Source organism: Polistes fuscatus, unplaced genomic scaffold (genome assembly GCF_010416935.1).
Source record: "Polistes fuscatus isolate 324 unplaced genomic scaffold, CU_Pfus_HIC Scaffold3, whole genome shotgun sequence".
Classification (NCBI taxonomy): domain Eukaryota; kingdom Metazoa; phylum Arthropoda; class Insecta; order Hymenoptera; family Vespidae; genus Polistes; species Polistes fuscatus.
Window position 1 is genome coordinate 7,728,672 of NW_025113107.1, and position 15,983 is coordinate 7,744,654.

The 15,983-nt window shown below is 27.2% G+C and overlaps 7 protein-coding genes across 18 annotated transcripts; 4 read left to right on the forward strand and 3 right to left on the reverse strand.

Moving 5' to 3' along the window:
• The first annotated feature begins 48 nt into the window (after positions 1-48).
• LOC122519359 (cuticle protein 16.8) lies at positions 49-2,350 on the forward strand. 3 transcript variants are annotated; one of them, XM_043638751.1, is made up of 6 exons: positions 49-266; positions 403-592; positions 656-870; positions 959-1,477; positions 1,829-2,051; positions 2,120-2,350. In XM_043638751.1, the coding sequence occupies exons 1-4, from the start codon at positions 252-254 to the stop codon at positions 1,115-1,117; spliced, it is 579 nt and encodes a 192-aa protein (XP_043494686.1). In that variant the 5' UTR covers positions 49-251; the 3' UTR covers positions 1,118-1,477; positions 1,829-2,051; positions 2,120-2,350. The 3 variants fall into 3 exon arrangements, with proteins under 3 accessions (XP_043494686.1, XP_043494685.1, XP_043494684.1); XM_043638750.1 differs by having other exon boundaries at positions 959-1,755; positions 1,829-2,350; XM_043638749.1 differs by having other exon boundaries at positions 1,829-2,350.
• Positions 2,351-2,637: 287 nt separating this feature from the next.
• Positions 2,638-4,073, reverse strand: LOC122519357 (synaptosomal-associated protein 29). The gene is made up of 2 exons (XM_043638747.1): positions 3,772-4,073; positions 2,638-3,600 (listed from the first exon to the last, which is right to left on the reverse strand). The coding sequence occupies exons 1-2, from the start codon at positions 4,039-4,041 to the stop codon at positions 3,076-3,078; spliced, it is 795 nt and encodes a 264-aa protein (XP_043494682.1). The 5' UTR covers positions 4,042-4,073; the 3' UTR covers positions 2,638-3,075.
• Positions 4,074-4,096: 23 nt separating this feature from the next.
• On the forward strand, positions 4,097-5,400 carry LOC122519360 (gamma-secretase subunit pen-2). Of its 7 annotated transcripts, none has more exons than XM_043638755.1 (4): positions 4,097-4,195; positions 4,548-4,612; positions 4,710-4,814; positions 4,886-5,400. In XM_043638755.1, exons 2-4 carry the CDS (start codon positions 4,552-4,554, stop codon positions 5,023-5,025), a joined length of 306 nt encoding a protein of 101 aa, XP_043494690.1. In that variant the 5' UTR covers positions 4,097-4,195; positions 4,548-4,551; the 3' UTR covers positions 5,026-5,400. The 7 variants fall into 7 exon arrangements, with proteins under 7 accessions (XP_043494690.1, XP_043494692.1, XP_043494689.1 ...); XM_043638757.1 differs by having other exon boundaries at positions 4,713-4,814; XM_043638754.1 differs by having other exon boundaries at positions 4,551-4,612.
• On the reverse strand, positions 5,263-8,668 carry LOC122519354 (glucose-6-phosphate exchanger SLC37A2). Of its 2 annotated transcripts, XM_043638740.1 has the most exons (9): positions 8,172-8,668; positions 7,996-8,074; positions 7,779-7,914; positions 7,348-7,713; positions 6,496-6,540; positions 6,170-6,371; positions 5,907-6,055; positions 5,530-5,832; positions 5,263-5,375 (listed from the first exon to the last, which is right to left on the reverse strand). In XM_043638740.1, exons 1-9 carry the CDS (start codon positions 8,443-8,445, stop codon positions 5,313-5,315), a joined length of 1,617 nt encoding a protein of 538 aa, XP_043494675.1. In that variant the 5' UTR covers positions 8,446-8,668; the 3' UTR covers positions 5,263-5,312. The 2 variants fall into 2 exon arrangements, with proteins under 2 accessions (XP_043494675.1, XP_043494676.1); XM_043638741.1 differs by lacking the exon at positions 6,496-6,540 and having other exon boundaries at positions 8,172-8,667.
• Positions 8,669-9,058: 390 nt separating this feature from the next.
• Positions 9,059-11,528, forward strand: LOC122519355 (E3 ubiquitin-protein ligase FANCL). Of its 2 annotated transcripts, XM_043638743.1 has the most exons (7): positions 9,059-9,309; positions 9,511-9,834; positions 9,911-10,012; positions 10,102-10,349; positions 10,463-10,652; positions 10,727-10,957; positions 11,035-11,528. In XM_043638743.1, the coding sequence occupies exons 2-7, from the start codon at positions 9,535-9,537 to the stop codon at positions 11,128-11,130; spliced, it is 1,167 nt and encodes a 388-aa protein (XP_043494678.1). In that variant the 5' UTR covers positions 9,059-9,309; positions 9,511-9,534; the 3' UTR covers positions 11,131-11,528. The 2 variants fall into 2 exon arrangements, with proteins under 2 accessions (XP_043494678.1, XP_043494677.1); XM_043638742.1 differs by lacking the exon at positions 9,059-9,309 and having other exon boundaries at positions 9,316-9,834.
• Positions 11,504-12,399, forward strand: LOC122519358. Its single transcript, XM_043638748.1, has 3 exons — positions 11,504-11,666; positions 11,777-11,992; positions 12,110-12,399. The coding sequence occupies exons 1-3, from the start codon at positions 11,504-11,506 to the stop codon at positions 12,376-12,378; spliced, it is 648 nt and encodes a 215-aa protein (XP_043494683.1). The 3' UTR covers positions 12,379-12,399.
• Positions 12,400-12,662: 263 nt separating this feature from the next.
• Positions 12,663-14,087, reverse strand: LOC122519781 (NADH-cytochrome b5 reductase-like). Of its 2 annotated transcripts, none has more exons than XM_043639471.1 (4): positions 13,653-14,087; positions 13,334-13,487; positions 13,054-13,271; positions 12,663-12,988 (listed from the first exon to the last, which is right to left on the reverse strand). In XM_043639471.1, exons 1-4 carry the CDS (start codon positions 13,912-13,914, stop codon positions 12,795-12,797), a joined length of 828 nt encoding a protein of 275 aa, XP_043495406.1. In that variant the 5' UTR covers positions 13,915-14,087; the 3' UTR covers positions 12,663-12,794. The 2 variants fall into 2 exon arrangements, with proteins under 2 accessions (XP_043495406.1, XP_043495405.1); XM_043639470.1 differs by having other exon boundaries at positions 13,334-13,565.
• Between the last annotated feature and the right edge of the window lie 1,896 nt (positions 14,088-15,983).

Sequence of the window (15,983 nt, forward strand, 5' to 3'; positions counted from 1 at the left end):
AAATAGAGAATTGAAACATTCCATCGTAGTCAATTGTGATATCATCGCGTGCAATATATTTAACCATGATGGAATCAAATAAATGAGTTGATGACGGTGTGAAGGTACCCTAAACCATATTACCTTCACCATCTCTTTAGTTTCTTATATTACTTTCACTGGAAGACAATTCTCTCACATCAGTCGGTTAACGCGTGTTCGCAAAGACGAGAAATATTCATAAATTTTGTCAAGTCATTGATTTAAGAAAAATGAAAAGCTTCATCGTAAGTATATTAATTATAGGATTATACTAGGATTTATTTGATATTTCTATTTGACGTAAGAAATACGAAATATTCCAGCGAATGTATCAACAGAAGTATTGTAGATTTTTCTTCCAATTTTTTTCTTTCCAATTAGATCGTCCTCGTTTTATCTAGTTCCTGTCTCGGAGACGTCTCACATGTTTTATTTGAATATTCGACGACAACTACCAGTACGTTACCACCACCTCCAAAACCTTATAGTTTTCAATACAAAGCAGGACGATATCCAGGACACGTTGATCGAATTCATGAAGAATCCGGAGATGGTTCTGGAACCATTTATGGTAAATCTTCTCGTGACTTTATATCTCCTATATCATTTATACTTGGACTTATTTTCTTATTAGGATCTTATTCGTTCGTTGATCCTAAGTACAAGGTCCGAAGAATAGAATATGTGGCTGACCAAAATGGATTTCATCCGTCGTTGATAAATTACGAAGATACGCTTAGACAACCCGTTGATTCGGAAGCTGTAAAACTCGCTAAGGAAAGGCATTTTCGACTTTACGAAAAATTGGCTGAAGCCAATGCGCGCGATGTTGCAATCAATATTCCAAGAGTAAAGAAAATTTATTTAATATATTATCTTTTATCTATTTCATATTATATTGAACATTTCGGAAAGTCAATGCACATCCTTTTTCTAGGACACTGCTAGTGTTATGAAAGCGAAGGACAAACATTTGCAGCTTTATCAGAAGATAGCTGAAGAACACGCGGCTATCGCATCTCAAAGAAAAGCGGAGCGCGCAGCATACGAGGCAACATCGGTTATTAACGATGTTAATGAATATCAAACGTATTAAAAATGCTAATTAAAGAAATGGATTTTTCAAATAGTATCAAATAGTATTTCTACTAAATTTTGTTGAATTTAAAAGCAAGAACGAATGCAATGCGAATGCGATGCGAATTTGATAAGAACAAATAAGAGACGTGTATTATTAATAATTAACAACACGTGAATCATACACACATGAAATGTTCATAAGTGATTACCGGAAGTTGCGCTATATGTATTAAAAAAAGATAAATACTATAATTACAGTATGTGTCGGTATAAAAGTCTAAGCGTGACAAAAAGTAGAGTTGTCATTTTTCATATTACCGGAAGGATGAAGTTCTACGGTTTTTGGTTTCTGCTTTTTGCCATATTCTGTATCACGGTATGATTTTTCATTATATTTCAAAAAACGTTCGTACAATATTTCAACTACTTATTATATGTATAATTGTGCGTATTAATATTATCTATATGTAATCGCGCAAAAACGGGGCGTTTCCTTATTATATCATAGGATGTTATGTATTATATTACGTGCTAATTTGCCTACATTCCGCGTTCGACTATGTATCTCTATATATATCTATCTTAAAAAAACTTATGAATAAAATAATAAGTCTACATAAATAAAACGAAGCATAAAGTCATATATTAGAATAGGTAAATTTACCAACACACGTGTGTATATCATAAATAATGATTATCAATAACGATATGATGTAAATTTATTCAGATTGCAGTAGGTAGAAGCATCGATTGTACCGATAATGCTTTTCTAAAATCTAAAAGCATTGCTTGTTACGGTCGTCGTCGTGGAGGTGGAACAGGAAATACCGGAGGAAATACCGGGGGAAGCGACGGAGGAACAGGAAGTGGAACGAATGGAAGTGATGGAAATGGAGCTAATGGTACACCAGGAGCTATGAATCCTATGGCTATGGCACAACAAGCAATGGGTGAAACTTTCATTTCACTTTTTTACAAATTTACGTAGTTTTCTATTTCAAACGTAAATATATTGCAGGTACGATGATGGACATGATGTCAAATATGAATCCCATGGGCTAAATCGCACATTCGTTTGAAATTATTGCATTCTGTATCGAATGAACTAGCAAATGTGATATTATTAGTACTTTACAATAATCTAAAATGTTTCTTCTTGTGTTGTTCAAAATATTACTATATTAAATAATAATTAATGAAAACAATTATCCTAATTAGCATTCAAATAAATCCAAATAGTTAATATTCATGTCAACGGATAAAGAATTTATTTACCAATAATATTGGCAGTAATATTAGAAACTATATAGTATACAAAGTATTACGAATATACGATATATATATATATACGTGTGTATATATTTTATGAAATAATTATACATTAAACATGAAAAATTGTTTAATACTCTTTTTTACTTATTTACATTAATATCTTTTTCTCTTTACCGTATAAGGTGATTTCAAAAAGTAAACACGTACCTTATACAATTTGAAGATAACAATTTCTATACTGTATTACAATCAATATATAAATGATTTTATTGTATCCTTTACTTTAATCATTTAAATGGTAATACATATGTTTTAGAATAATCTTTTACGATTTAGATCTGCTGTGAATATTTCCAAAATCGATCTCTTAAAGTACGCTTGAAAAGAAAACCAAACATTATAAAAACTCTATTTTATAATTCACTTTTATGTAGGATTATTAAAAAATCATTGGACGATTCTCTTACACACTGTTTTTACATAATTTCATTGTCTCGTAAACTTTATGTAAAGTAAGTTTATATTATAAACATTAAATCTACTAGACTTCTAGTGTTTAAATTTCTATGTATATGAACACACCAAGGACAGCTATATTGAATTATGTTCCATATGTGTATGTATACATATATGTATACTCCGAAAGGAGTTAAGAAATATTCTTTCTTTAGATATCCCCGTAGCTTTATTCCTATGAGCTCTTTACTTTCTTAGTAAATGTGTAAGATCTTTATTCTGTTTTTGTAATGTAATATCTGTTCTTTCCGCTTTATCTGTTATATTGTCAATTAAATCATTTTGTGAATCGATCTCTTCTGAAAGTCCAATTGCTAAGCCTTTCAATCGTGCCAAAGACCCACTCATTTCATCTAAATTTTGTTCTAAAACTTTTGTTATATTATTTTTCGACGAACTTATTCTTTGATCTTCATCGTCATCTAGAAGACCTTGAAGTTTAAGTGATGGGTGATTATTAGCCATATTAGTTTGAACTTGATCTAAGGAATTAGATAAAGTTGGCGATGATGTAGATCCAAAACTTGTAGATTCTGGTAGTTTGGTAGACGGTACAGGAGTGTCCAGGGATTTTCCACTGAGATAATTTTTTAAACTACCAAAGACACTCTTTATACCTTGAATGTGTTTTTGGCTAAATCTTAATGCGCTGTTAATATCATCCAACCTCTTTTCTGTCCTTTCTAATTGTTCTCTTTGTCTAATTAATTCCTGAAATTGTATTAATTTATTACTTTTTATTTACTTAATAGAAATATTTAAGTCAAGCTAATAAGTGAATTATATTTGTCATTTAATATTTACTTAATAGAAATATTTAAGTCAAGCTAATAAGTGAATTATATTTGTCATTTAATAATGGTAATTTAGATATATATTAACCTCTGCTGTAGCTGCACCAATCTGTTCAGAGTCTCTCAAAAGAGAAATAGATCGCTCCGATGAATGAATAGTACGCTCTTCTATTTCTTTTCTACGTTGCATTAACTGCTGACGTTTAGATTCAAGTTCATTGTCAAAATTATTAACATAATTATGTGATGAGGTAGGTGCCCTTGTAGGTGCCCTATTTAAAAATGTTTCATCATCTATATCATCTTCTAATTCAAAAAATGGATTCTTTGTATCACTCAAATAATGTTTTCCTGCCATTTTGCACAATAACGTAAAGTAACTGATAAATAATCTTGGAATTCGTTTCTCTCAAAACTTTAGTTGAATCACTTATTATGCACACCACACTGATATACACACGTACTTATGAAATTTGCTCTCCTATCTATTGTCACTAACTAACCTATGTAAGGTAAAAATCCATTTAACCAATATGCGCTCAATAGTTATTGATAAATTTATACAAACTCTGAAACAATTAGATACAATTAAAAAAATTGTTAAATCTATATTTTATTAAAAGAACAATTGAAACATATGAAAGTAGTGTTTTTACTCATTTTCTCTTTCGAAAATGTTAATTCACTAAAATTCTACAAGATGGTGCGAACGATACCATCACTGTAGCAAATAATTCCTATTGTGACAATTATCAATATTGTGACAAGTTTTTTATTAGAACTGTTAGTAATACTTACAGAGAAATTCTTTTCAAATATTATTGGTTAAATCTATTATAAGTAATAAATTTCTTTTTATTAAAGCAGTATGGATTTATCAAAGCTTACAAATGAAAGGAAATTATATCTTTGTCGATGGTATTTTCGTGGTAGGTATTAACGATCAAATAAAAAAGACAACAAATTAAGTTCGTGACAACACATATTTGATTATAAAATATATCATTTTAACTTTCTTAACAATAGCAGGATTCGCACTACTTCCATTTCTTTGGGCTGTTAATGCAATTTGGTTTATACGAGAAGCATTCATTGTACCAGCTTATGAGGAACAAAAGTACATTAAAAGATGTATGTATTCAATCATTTTTATCTAAAGTGAATTTTTAATAGACGAATAACATAGAAGTATAACATTTCAGATGTAATATTTTCCGGCATTGGAGCAATTTTATGGACGATTGCCCTTATTGCGTGGATCGTAACATTTCAAACACAAAGAGCTGCATGGGGAGAATTTGCTGACCATATTAGTTATATTATCCCTGTTGGTATTCCTTGATTACCTTTATATTATTCCTCTCTTAATATATCTTTATATTTTATTATTATATTTATTTTATACAAAAATTGCTACTTATTGTAAGTAAAAATACATTTTTACTTCAAAGACAGGAATTAACTTATATTCATAAGACACAATTATTGTAAAAATATATCATTTATTTTACGGTAATGATCAATATTTCAATTAATATTGAGTAATTTTTGTAAGTATGTACATATAATAATACATCCATTTTCATTTGTAAACAATTTCTTCTATCTTAATCAAAAGATACATCTCATTTATACTGTCCTTCGTCTCTGTGCATATAATCGTATATCTTTATAAACTAATCTGGATAAAAACTGAAATATATAAAATTGTACGGTTTACATATACAGAGAGTCATGTAAGTATTCGTATTTTCACTAATTGTCAACTTTAAACGGATAATATTTGTTTAGAATGCAAGCTTAGAAATTCTCATGTATATATAATGTACTTATACAATTTACTTACAAGTAGAGCTAACATGTTTGCAAACATAAGCATATAAAAAACATTATGCCATCCTGCCCATTGTGAAACAAATCCTGTTAATAATGGACCAACCGCAGCACCGATACTGCCTGTTCCATCAATAATTGCAGTAACTGTTGCTAAAGCTTTAGAACTATCCCCTAAACTAGGATGAGTTCCTAATTCAGCAGATACTGCAGTTGTTATTAAAGCATATGGTCCATTGACTAACAGTCCTGTTATTAACAATAATAGTATACTGACACCTAAACTCATACTTTCCAAACAATCATAAATAAATAACTAAAAAACAAAAGTTATCAATATAATAAATTAATATGATTTTATGAACATTTTTTAAATATAGAAAATATTACCGTTGGAATTGCAAGTCCAAGCATTATAGAACATGTTAAAGCACTCATTCCACTGTAGTCTGATAAAACACCAGCAATTATTGCACCCGCAATACCTCCTACATCAAATAATGCTGATAAGTATGCACTTAATGTTGTGCTATATGTACCTAAAATGTATAAATACAAATAATGATAATTTTGTTTTCAATAATTCAAAAATAATACATTTTAAAAATAATTAATTTAATATATATTTCATTATCGCATATTAATTCACGTACTTGAAACTGCAATATACAGCGGCAACCAGTAAAGCAATGTGTAGCTTACAAGTTTTGCAAAAAATAATGAAAAGGAATATTCGAGTACACCGGGTATTTGTGCAGCTTCAACAAATCCAATAGCATTCTCTTTAGTATGATTGTAGAAACGTCTATTTGTTGATAATATTGGACTTGTTTCTGATCTTAAACTTGCTGAATCCTTTTAAAATAAAAATCTATATTAGTTTTAACTATCAAAAAATAAGTACATTAAGTATTATATAATATTTAATAATTAATATATATATTTACTACAATGTCACTGAAAATATGCATGCACTTACATTAGTAACGTTTTGTTCACGGTAGACACAGCGATAGATGACACGCTAGGTAAAGGAAATGGGTACTTTTTAGTGGGCATATTGTGTCAAGTGCATAAATTATATGAATTAAAAACGAATCAACTATATATGAAATTTGTCAGTATTATTACACACACCAGAAAATTATTTGTTATTATTGTGGAATACTACAAAAGAAACTGAATATATATATAGCATGAGGCACCGAACTTGATTACATTGAATAACTTCTAAATTGTTTCACCAAAAAATTATTTCTACGAAGGGTACATGGTATCAAGAACATAACGTAGAGTACATGACATCTTTATAAGTGGAGGTATTAAAATAATTTTTTGTTTAATATACAATTTAAAAGTTATTCGAGATAATCAAGTTAAGTATCATACTCATATTGTATATACAGGATGGTAAAAATAGGATCCAATATTTTAAGAGCTTATAGTTCCTTTTTATAAGCTTATAAGTACTTGATAAGTCCTTCAAAAATCAAACCCTTTCTTTTTACCATCCTGTATAAAGTATATATAAATACTAGAAAGTATATATGAAAAAGAAACAGGAAAAAGAAGTAATAGTAGTAAAATTTTTTAACTTGAAGATAATGGTGATAATTGTCATGCTTGTATTTCATGTATCAACGTGCAGTTTACTTTAGTTAGGTAAAAAGTTAAGATATCATTTCATTTTACTCAATTCATCACTAAATGCAATATTATATTTTTACTGACTGTAATTAGAATAGCGATGGTATATGTGCAATATGCATTGTTTATCATATTACATAGAATATTATTATGTAATATCATTTCACTATTATTAAAAACTTACATCTTCTCCGATAGTACGAGATTCTTCGATATCTCCAATACTATCTTCATCTGAACTGTTAGTTGCATCTAGTTTTCTATATCCAAATGAATTAGGAGGAAAACATCCTACATCAATAGGTGTAGGTGCTAGGAATAAAAATATAATAAATCCTGCCACTCCCATTATTATTCCTGGTATCATGAAACTTAAACCCCAATTAGATTCAACAAATCTAGCTGCAAGTAAAGTGCCCAATATATTTCCTAAAGATGTATGAGAATTCCATATTCCAAAAATTAAGCCTCGTTTTCCCCTTCCAAACCAATTTCCCACAACTGTTACTACACCTGGCCAACCAGAAGTTTGAAATACTCCACCCGCAGCCTAAAAAAAAAATTAATGTAAATTTTGTTATATGTATATACAATTTACATTATATTAATACCAACCTGAATCAAAATAAAATACCATAAGTTGTGTATCTTATACGGTCTAGCAATTCCAAATAAATAACAAGAAATACCAGACGCTAACATACCAAGGGAAAGAAAATAACGCAGATTAACACGCTCAGCAATAAAACCACTAAATAAAAAAATAAAAAATTAATATTAATGCAGTTTTTTGGATCCTACGATGATTAGTAAGCTTGCTTAAAACTATCACCTGAGAAACATAGCAGCTGCGTATGCAAATAGGAATGCTGAATCCAACATACCGAGTAATGCTGGAGCGTCTGATTTGTCTATCAAAATAAAAATATTCTAATCAAATCTAGTAATATAAGAATAATTTTGTATAAAATGCACTGTATTAAAATAATATAAGCAAATATTATTTACCAAATGGAGCCCAATCACACCATGTATCTCGGTTGGTATCATTAATTATAATATCAGGTGGTGGTGATACACGGCTACAATTAAGACTTAATACATTTTTAACCACAGATATAGGTTTTCTTGTCATGTGGTAACAGGTATATGCTAAATATGTAAGTGCTAATATGCCTCCTTGATGCCATATAAGTCGATTTATACGACGATGAGAACAACATTTTGACATTATATATTGGATCATTTGTAAGCCCCATGGGGCATCTTTTAAAGATATCATATTTAAGAACTTTTATCAATAATTTTTTAACGTAGTCCACAATGTGTTTCTATGTATTCAGATGCTAGTCTATATTTTCTTATCAATATCAAAATAAATAGTTTGGACTAAACTATTAATAATGTTTCAACAAAATAAAAAGAGTTCTCATTAAAGACATTTCAACTATGCTTCTTCTTGAAAATTGTTATATTGTATTAAAAGATTTGTATACTTTTTGTATATATACATATATATATATATATATATATAATTTTGTACAAATATTGAAAAAACTATACATTTGTACAAATACTATCCACACTTCAGAATATAGTATAGAAATACTATAATTGAAAATATAAAAGCAGCATTTAAAACACTACACTATTTTTAAAACATATGTCATAAAACTCCACATAATTCAATTATTTGTTATTGTGTTCATGAACCAAACAAAATAAGAATTAACATTGATAAAAAGAATGTATAGACTAGAATGTACAGAATGAGTCATAACCTAAAAGAAAATAAACAAAGAAAATAAATTTTATTTATGGATATATAAGAATAACTAAGTTATATTAATTGCTCACTTTGAACAAAGTAAAGATTGTAATTATTAAACTTACATGACATGATATGATAATTTTAAATGGAATGTTTATTATCCTGAGTAACAAAGTGACAGCTGGTCAAACATGAAACACACAAAGACTCGAATTGAGTCATGACTTATTATCACATATAGGAAATAATTTTCACTTCGTTTCAATCAAATTCAAAGAGTATTTTTCAAAGCGCGCGAAATTTGAATTAAGAAGAAACAAGAAGTTTAGCTGTATTATTATTATAATACAGCTTCATCAATATTGTATATATTAGGTAAAATTATAAGTGACTAAATTTATTAAATATGAGAATTCTTATAGTATTTCGAGAAGATCAAGAAACTGTCTATCATAGTCATAACCATAACCCTAACTATAGGAAGATAGCTCTATTTATAATTTTATCATTTTTATTTTAACCAAAAAATTTTCTATGTATTTTTTAATTACATAGTTAATAGTATTTACATTTTAGTACTATAGAAACATATATACCAATATGCTGATTGAAGAATGTGAATCTATTTTCCAATGGCATCCAGAAATTATACTTACTTCGACTTCGCCAGTTACATGGCAAGGCCTTCTAATGATCACAATCCCTTCGAATGCAATAGAAAAACAAAAAGTTAGACTGAAACTAATTTTACCAAATTATCCACTGATACACGGTGCAGTGCTTAATTTTGGTAAAAGCTATGCTTTTTTACAAAAACGAACATTTATTACAAGTGTAAATGATTTAATTCAAAAATCTTCTTCAGTATCATCTTTTTTGAGATTACTGCAATCACTTATTGTGAGTTTATGTTTATATTAACATTCAACATTTAATACAAAATATTGTAATTAATTAAATTCACATTTTAATGTAGAGTGAAACTATCGATAAATTAAATGAAGAATATAATGTACCAATTGATCAATCACCTACTGCCATACTTCAAGATTTGAGATATATATTTGAATCTAAATCTGTAAGTTGTAAAATATGAAAATATGAAAATATGAGTATTGAATATAATTCTATATCAGATATGCAATTTAATCATTTTATTTTTTCAAGGGCGTTACGTTATCATCTAATAGTTCCTTAGATACAATCAAATTATCATTGAAAAACATTCATATTGTATTGAAAAGAACTAATGATAATATAAATCCATGGAATGTTATATCCAATGATTTACCGGAGATATCTGCATTAGGATCTTTTAATCAAAAAATATCTTCTCTAACTATTATAATAGATAAATTTAAACAACAAGTAGATAGATTTGATGCCTTATGGAAAGTCTTGTCAGAAATTGATAAGTAAATTGAAATATATATTATTAAATAAAATTAATTTTTATTAGTAAAACACATACATACACACACACACACACACACATTGCTTTTACGTGTAATAATATTTTTATTTACAGAAATTGCTGTATACTAGATCCAATTCCTGCAAAGCCGAATCACTTATATAGGCGTATTTACTTATCACAATCATTATCTATATTAATTACAATAGATCCCTTAAATCCTACTTCGCCTCCAAATCTTAAATTTTTAGGCAGTGATGTTGATGTACAAAGACAAAAAAATATTATTTCAAAGAACATGCATGTATGTGTTACGATTAACAATTAAAAATTGTTAGCAATAACTTGATTATGTTTATTACTGTTACAAATTTGCAGATCTGGAACTCAGAAAAAAGTATATTACATAATTTACTCATTTTGTTAGATATATCTGAATTTCCTTCTCAAAAAGAACAAAGTGATAGCATCGATGATCAAAATTGTATGTTTATGAATGAAGAATGTTGTATTTGCTTTTCTTTAGAATCAGATACGGAACAATTTCCAAATAAAATTTGCGATAATATTAAATGCAGAAGACATTTTCATACAAAATGTTTACTACAAGTATGTAAAGTTTTCCAGAAATATACTAAAAATATATTCATTTTAATTAATTTATTAAATCTATATTGTTATTTCAGTGGTTACAAGCAGTAGCTGGGAACCAGGTTGCATTTGATCACATACATGGTTCCTGTCCTCATTGTGAAGAAAGTATATCCTGTCCTATTAATTAATTTTATAATTGATCAAAGTTAATTTAAATAATAAAAACAAATCTTTTTTTCTAAATACATGCATATGGAAATAATTATTTTCTTTTGACCATTGTAAGATTAAAAACGTAGTCTATTAGGATTACGCGTGAATAGAAATGAATAGAAACATTACATTGTCATTAGATTTAAAATAAACGATTTCTGTAACTATATTTAACACGTTAGTTTATACTTTCTTTTGAATTTAAATTTCACTTTTAATCTGTTATGTATATATGTCCTTAGAAATGTCATATATATGTCACATATATAATATAAAATATCATTTTAGATTAAATTTAGGACTACATTGTACTCATATTAATCAATAATATATAATTGTTACGCCATAATGAAAATAAAAATTCTATATTTGTTAATTTGTATTAAGTTCTTATTAGTGCAATCAACAATCGCAGATGAGAAAGAAATAACAGTGAAATTTGAAAAACCACCTTTTAGAACTGATCCACTTACACATGCCCTGCTTAAAATACAATCATATGAAGATTTATGTATGTATTATCAAAATATCACTGATCACAATACTTTATTTAAATATTTATTTCAGAAAATATCAATTTTATATCTATTTGAAGTTATAAATATAATTTTTTTATTATAGGTAGAAATTGGTTTTTAAATCGTAAACAAAATCATGAAAAATTTCTTAAACGTTTTAACGAAGAAGATAACTATGATCATAAAATAATAATAATCATAGACTTTACTGAATATATAGTAAAAGATATTGAAAACAGTGTGACATTATTAGATAATACGAAAACTTATTTTATGAAAAGCAATGGAACCCTACCACGGAGAGATTCTATTTTAGGGAGTAAGTTATATTGACATATAAATTATATTAAAATTTGAGAACATTATGAGAAACATAAATATTTTAAAATACATTACTCATATTAAGTACAGTTTATCATTTTTGTTAATTTTATAGGTTTATATCTGGTATCCCAGCAAGTTATCGCTTTTCAAAAACTTATTCGTGATTTATCACATATAGGCACAGGAGATGCGGTACTTCAGGATAAATGGAATCAAACGATTATTATATCCTTGCAATACACTAATTTGATGAAAGATATGGTGGATAAAAGTATTATTGAAACTCTTGTTTCAACTAAAGACAAATTAAAGGAAACAAGATCTATAATGGAATTAAATAAAAGAAATTTGGATCTGAATATAATGGAACGTGAATTCTGAGAACATTTTTTGTGATAATTAAATAAAATTTTAATAAAATTTAAAAAAAAATAATTTAAACAAAGATATTATATTAATTTAAATAAATCGATTTGGAAGATTAATATCCTGATTTTTTCTATAAAAATAAACATTAAAACAAATCATTTCTATTTTATTATATTTGTACGCAAGCACGAAATATGTGTGTATGTTTGTTTATAGTATTAATGTTTAAAAACAAGTATTGTACACTTTATATGAACAGCAAAAGAATATATATATACATATAAACATAACTTTAATGCAGTTTGAATAATGCTACCTTTATTCATCATTTACATATAATCAGGACTTGATCAGATGTTTATAAAAATTTCTATTTTTCTAATATTGAATATAAATAATAATAATCTAAATAATAAAAATAGATCTTATTATCTGAATACATGTATATGAGAATAATTATTTTCTCTTGACCATTGTTCAATCGAATGATTGAATTTATCTGTTCCACATATTAAAATTAACGTTGTTTTTGGTTTTTGGTTTCGTTGTAGGTAGTTATAAACTGATTGTTTAGATAAACGTTCATTTTGAATATTAATACCATGAATACTTTGATTAGTGTCTGAAACAAGATTGTTCATAGAATTTCAATGTTTTTTTAAAATATTATGAGTATTATCAAATTACCTGTAATTAGATCTTCTGATATATGTATCGTGCATACAAAATTCCAATAATCTGATAAATTTCGTAATTCTTTTTTTAAAGGGACACACGAAATTGATCGAAAACCAGCAATGAAATTTATTTTCGTTTCTTCTTCTTCATTTTCAACAATAACCTTAGCTAAAGGATAAACTGCTGTAATTCCAGATCCAATACAGAACATAATGATTTCGCGAAAGCTATAATAAAACAATATAAACATAATACAATGATTTATGGTAGTATTCTTATAATAACACACCTATTAATGTTATATATAAAATCCCCATATGGTCCTCTGATTTCAAATTCATCATTCTTCTTTGCATTATTTAAAACCTGACTAAATTTTCCTGATGGGTAGATCTTTACTAGAAGCATCAAACTTGTTTCTGACCAAGAAATAGGTGTGTAAGCTTTTGACATAGAACCATAACGTAATACAATATGTTGTCCAGGAATTAGGTATAAGGATCTATTATTGTTAATATTACCTTTAATATAAAATATATAAATACGAATTTGCGTGTGTGTAATAAAATCTTAAATGGTATTTATAAAATAAACACGATTCAAGCTACCTTTATATTCTAACCATATAAAAATATAATCTTTGGATGCTTTATAATTGTTGATAACTACAAAAGTATTAAAAGATGTTGGAGATATTACATTTTTTATTGATTCTATAAGTATGTTATTTTTTTTTCTTTCTTCCCATTGTTTTAATAACTTTTGATAAACATCTAAAATACAAGGATTACAGCCACTGCCACAACAACTTTCTTTTGGAGGAGTTTTCGGTCGACTATCATAAATGTCTTCATTTTTATTTGAAATCATTTTTAATGTAACCTTGTATTATATGTTTTGATTCAACTTGTACAATGAAACAATAGATAAGTTGTTATCTTTCAGTGAATTATAAGTTTATACATGAGGCAAAATAAACAGCATTTTTATTATATTTTATTAATCTATCAGCAGTTACACGCACACACATACACACATGCGTATGCGCATATTAGACTTTAGAGTAGATGAATGAACCAATCAGAAGCAATCGGTTCCAATATGTTATGTTTAAAATAGAATCAACTAATTGTAAAATCTACATTAATTTGTTATGATATTACAAAAAATATCAAAAAGAAAAATAATTGCATAATATGAATTATGATTATTATGCTTGTGAGAATTTCAATAAAATAGAAATAATTTTATTTTTGTATACTTTCCTTTAAGTTGATATTCAAATCTCTTAAACGTCTATATGTTAGCGAGGTCCCACATGAATTCAAGTATCTGTATTAACTTTTGAATATATTCCGTTGAATATATATGGATTATTATATGAATTTATATTTAGCTTAAGTAGTAGTTTGCTATTTATATACGTCCTTAGAAGTGTAACTCAACTTGTCTTATACACATCTAATATATATACATATATATATATATATTTACATTTACGAAATAACATCATTTTAAATTGATCTTACGAATATCTTATAATGACTGATTAATTATATATCTTTGTTTGATCATCATGGAAATAAAATTACTGTATATTAATTTTTTGTTAGTGCTATCAACGTTTGCATATGCAAATGAAGAAATTTCACATTTTAGAAGAAAACAAATTGACGGGAATCCAGTAAAATTTGCTATATTTCATATGCTATCAAATAAAGCAAACTGTATGTACTACAAGACGCAATCTTTAATTATAATACTTTATTTCAATTTCTATTTTATATATATGCCATATATTTTTATTACAGTGAGAGAAGAATTTGCTAAAATTAAAAAGGATTGGGCAGAAGCTGTTGTACATATAAAAGAACTGGATAAATATCATCTTCAATTTAAAATGATTAACGAATTGATCACAAATATAATAGGAAACATTGAGGACTATATATTAATATTAAGTAATGTCAATTTTAGTGATGAACCTATTTCAACCAGCGAAAAAATTATAAAGAGTAAGTCAAATTTACATATGCCTTATACTTATATTTGCATAAAATAAAGATTAAATTATGCAAAGGATATTTATCATATCATCAATATTTTACGTTGTCATCTTTGTTGATTTTATAGTCTTGTTGTCAATATTGTATGAAACAATTTTTTTCGGAGATATAATTTATAATTTTCCGGATATAACTAAACATGTCTTAAAATTTGAAGAGAAGAGGGTAAATATACTAACTTGGTCTTTGATATATGCTGATTTTATGCAAGAATTGTTTGATGACTCTACCGTTGATATCATTTCTGGAGCTCAAGCGCGACTGCACCAGATAAAATCAGAATTTAAATTAAGAAAAACAGAATTTATACAATAGCGTAGTCCTCCGATATAAATAAATGTTGAGGTATGAACATTTCTTTGATAGTTTTAACAAAATAAAGAATATTTAAAGCTGTTTTATAATTGAAATAAATTTTGCAAAAATATTTATATTCTGTTTCTTTTCTCATCCAAATTAAACATTGACAAGAATCTTGATCTACAAGATGCGTTTCTTTATAGAAGAATGAGTAGGGATGTGATATATCTTAAATGATAATTGTTAATTAATCGAAAGAAATGTATATTGTAGTTTAAAAGCTCGGAGAATATGATCTATGTACCTTCTCCTTCGAAATCCACCGTTGATCTGAGTTATTGTCCTCTGTTAAAGTTCTTTTATTCAATGTTGTTTATATGACTTTCCGAATGCTATGCATGTGTATAACGGGAATAATATTCGTAATAAATAGAATTACCTTATTTGGAAAGTCATATAAACTACATTTAACAAAACAACTTTTACAGAGGACATTGACCCAGTTTTACGATGGATTTCGAGGAAGACAGTACACCGAACATATACTCGGTGTTTTTAAACTACAATAGACAT

Bases quoted from the DNA above. Each gene is read 5' to 3' on its own strand.
- LOC122519359 (XM_043638750.1), top strand. The intron at 593-655 runs GTAAATCTTCTC...TTTTCTTATTAG, and splicing joins TGGTTCTGGAACCATTTATG to GATCTTATTCGTTCGTTGAT. The intron at 871-958 runs GTAAAGAAAATT...TCCTTTTTCTAG, and splicing joins TTGCAATCAATATTCCAAGA to GACACTGCTAGTGTTATGAA.
- LOC122519357 (XM_043638747.1), bottom strand. From the start codon at position 4,041: ATGGCAGGAAAACATTATTTGAGTGATACAAAGAATCCATTTTTTGAA. The intron at 3,601-3,771 runs GTTAATATATAT...ATACAATTTCAG, and splicing joins TTGGTGCAGCTACAGCAGAG to GAATTAATTAGACAAAGAGA.
- LOC122519360 (XM_043638755.1), top strand. From the start codon at position 4,552: ATGGATTTATCAAAGCTTACAAATGAAAGGAAATTATATCTTTGTCGA. The intron at 4,613-4,709 runs GTAGGTATTAAC...TCTTAACAATAG, and splicing joins TTGTCGATGGTATTTTCGTG to CAGGATTCGCACTACTTCCA. The intron at 4,815-4,885 runs GTATGTATTCAA...ATAACATTTCAG, and splicing joins ACAAAAGTACATTAAAAGAT to ATGTAATATTTTCCGGCATT.
- LOC122519354 (XM_043638740.1), bottom strand. From the start codon at position 8,445: ATGATATCTTTAAAAGATGCCCCATGGGGCTTACAAATGATCCAATAT. The intron at 8,075-8,171 runs GTAAATAATATT...TTATTTTGATAG, and splicing joins GTGTGATTGGGCTCCATTTG to ACAAATCAGACGCTCCAGCA. The intron at 5,833-5,906 runs GTAATATTTTCT...TTTGTTTTTTAG, and splicing joins TTGGACTTGCAATTCCAACG to TTATTTATTTATGATTGTTT.
- LOC122519355 (XM_043638743.1), top strand. From the start codon at position 9,535: ATGCTGATTGAAGAATGTGAATCTATTTTCCAATGGCATCCAGAAATT. The intron at 9,835-9,910 runs GTGAGTTTATGT...ATTTTAATGTAG, and splicing joins GATTACTGCAATCACTTATT to AGTGAAACTATCGATAAATT. The intron at 10,653-10,726 runs GTATGTGTTACG...ACAAATTTGCAG, and splicing joins TTATTTCAAAGAACATGCAT to ATCTGGAACTCAGAAAAAAG.
- LOC122519358 (XM_043638748.1), top strand. From the start codon at position 11,504: ATGAAAATAAAAATTCTATATTTGTTAATTTGTATTAAGTTCTTATTA. The intron at 11,667-11,776 runs GTATGTATTATC...TTTTTATTATAG, and splicing joins ACAATCATATGAAGATTTAT to GTAGAAATTGGTTTTTAAAT. The intron at 11,993-12,109 runs GTAAGTTATATT...TTAATTTTATAG, and splicing joins GAGAGATTCTATTTTAGGGA to GTTTATATCTGGTATCCCAG.
- LOC122519781 (XM_043639470.1), bottom strand. From the start codon at position 13,914: ATGATTTCAAATAAAAATGAAGACATTTATGATAGTCGACCGAAAACT. The intron at 13,566-13,652 runs GTAGCTTGAATC...TTTATATTAAAG, and splicing joins TATATGGTTAGAATATAAAG to GTAATATTAACAATAATAGA. The intron at 12,989-13,053 runs GTAATTTGATAA...ATCTTGTTTCAG, and splicing joins ATCAGAAGATCTAATTACAG to ACACTAATCAAAGTATTCAT.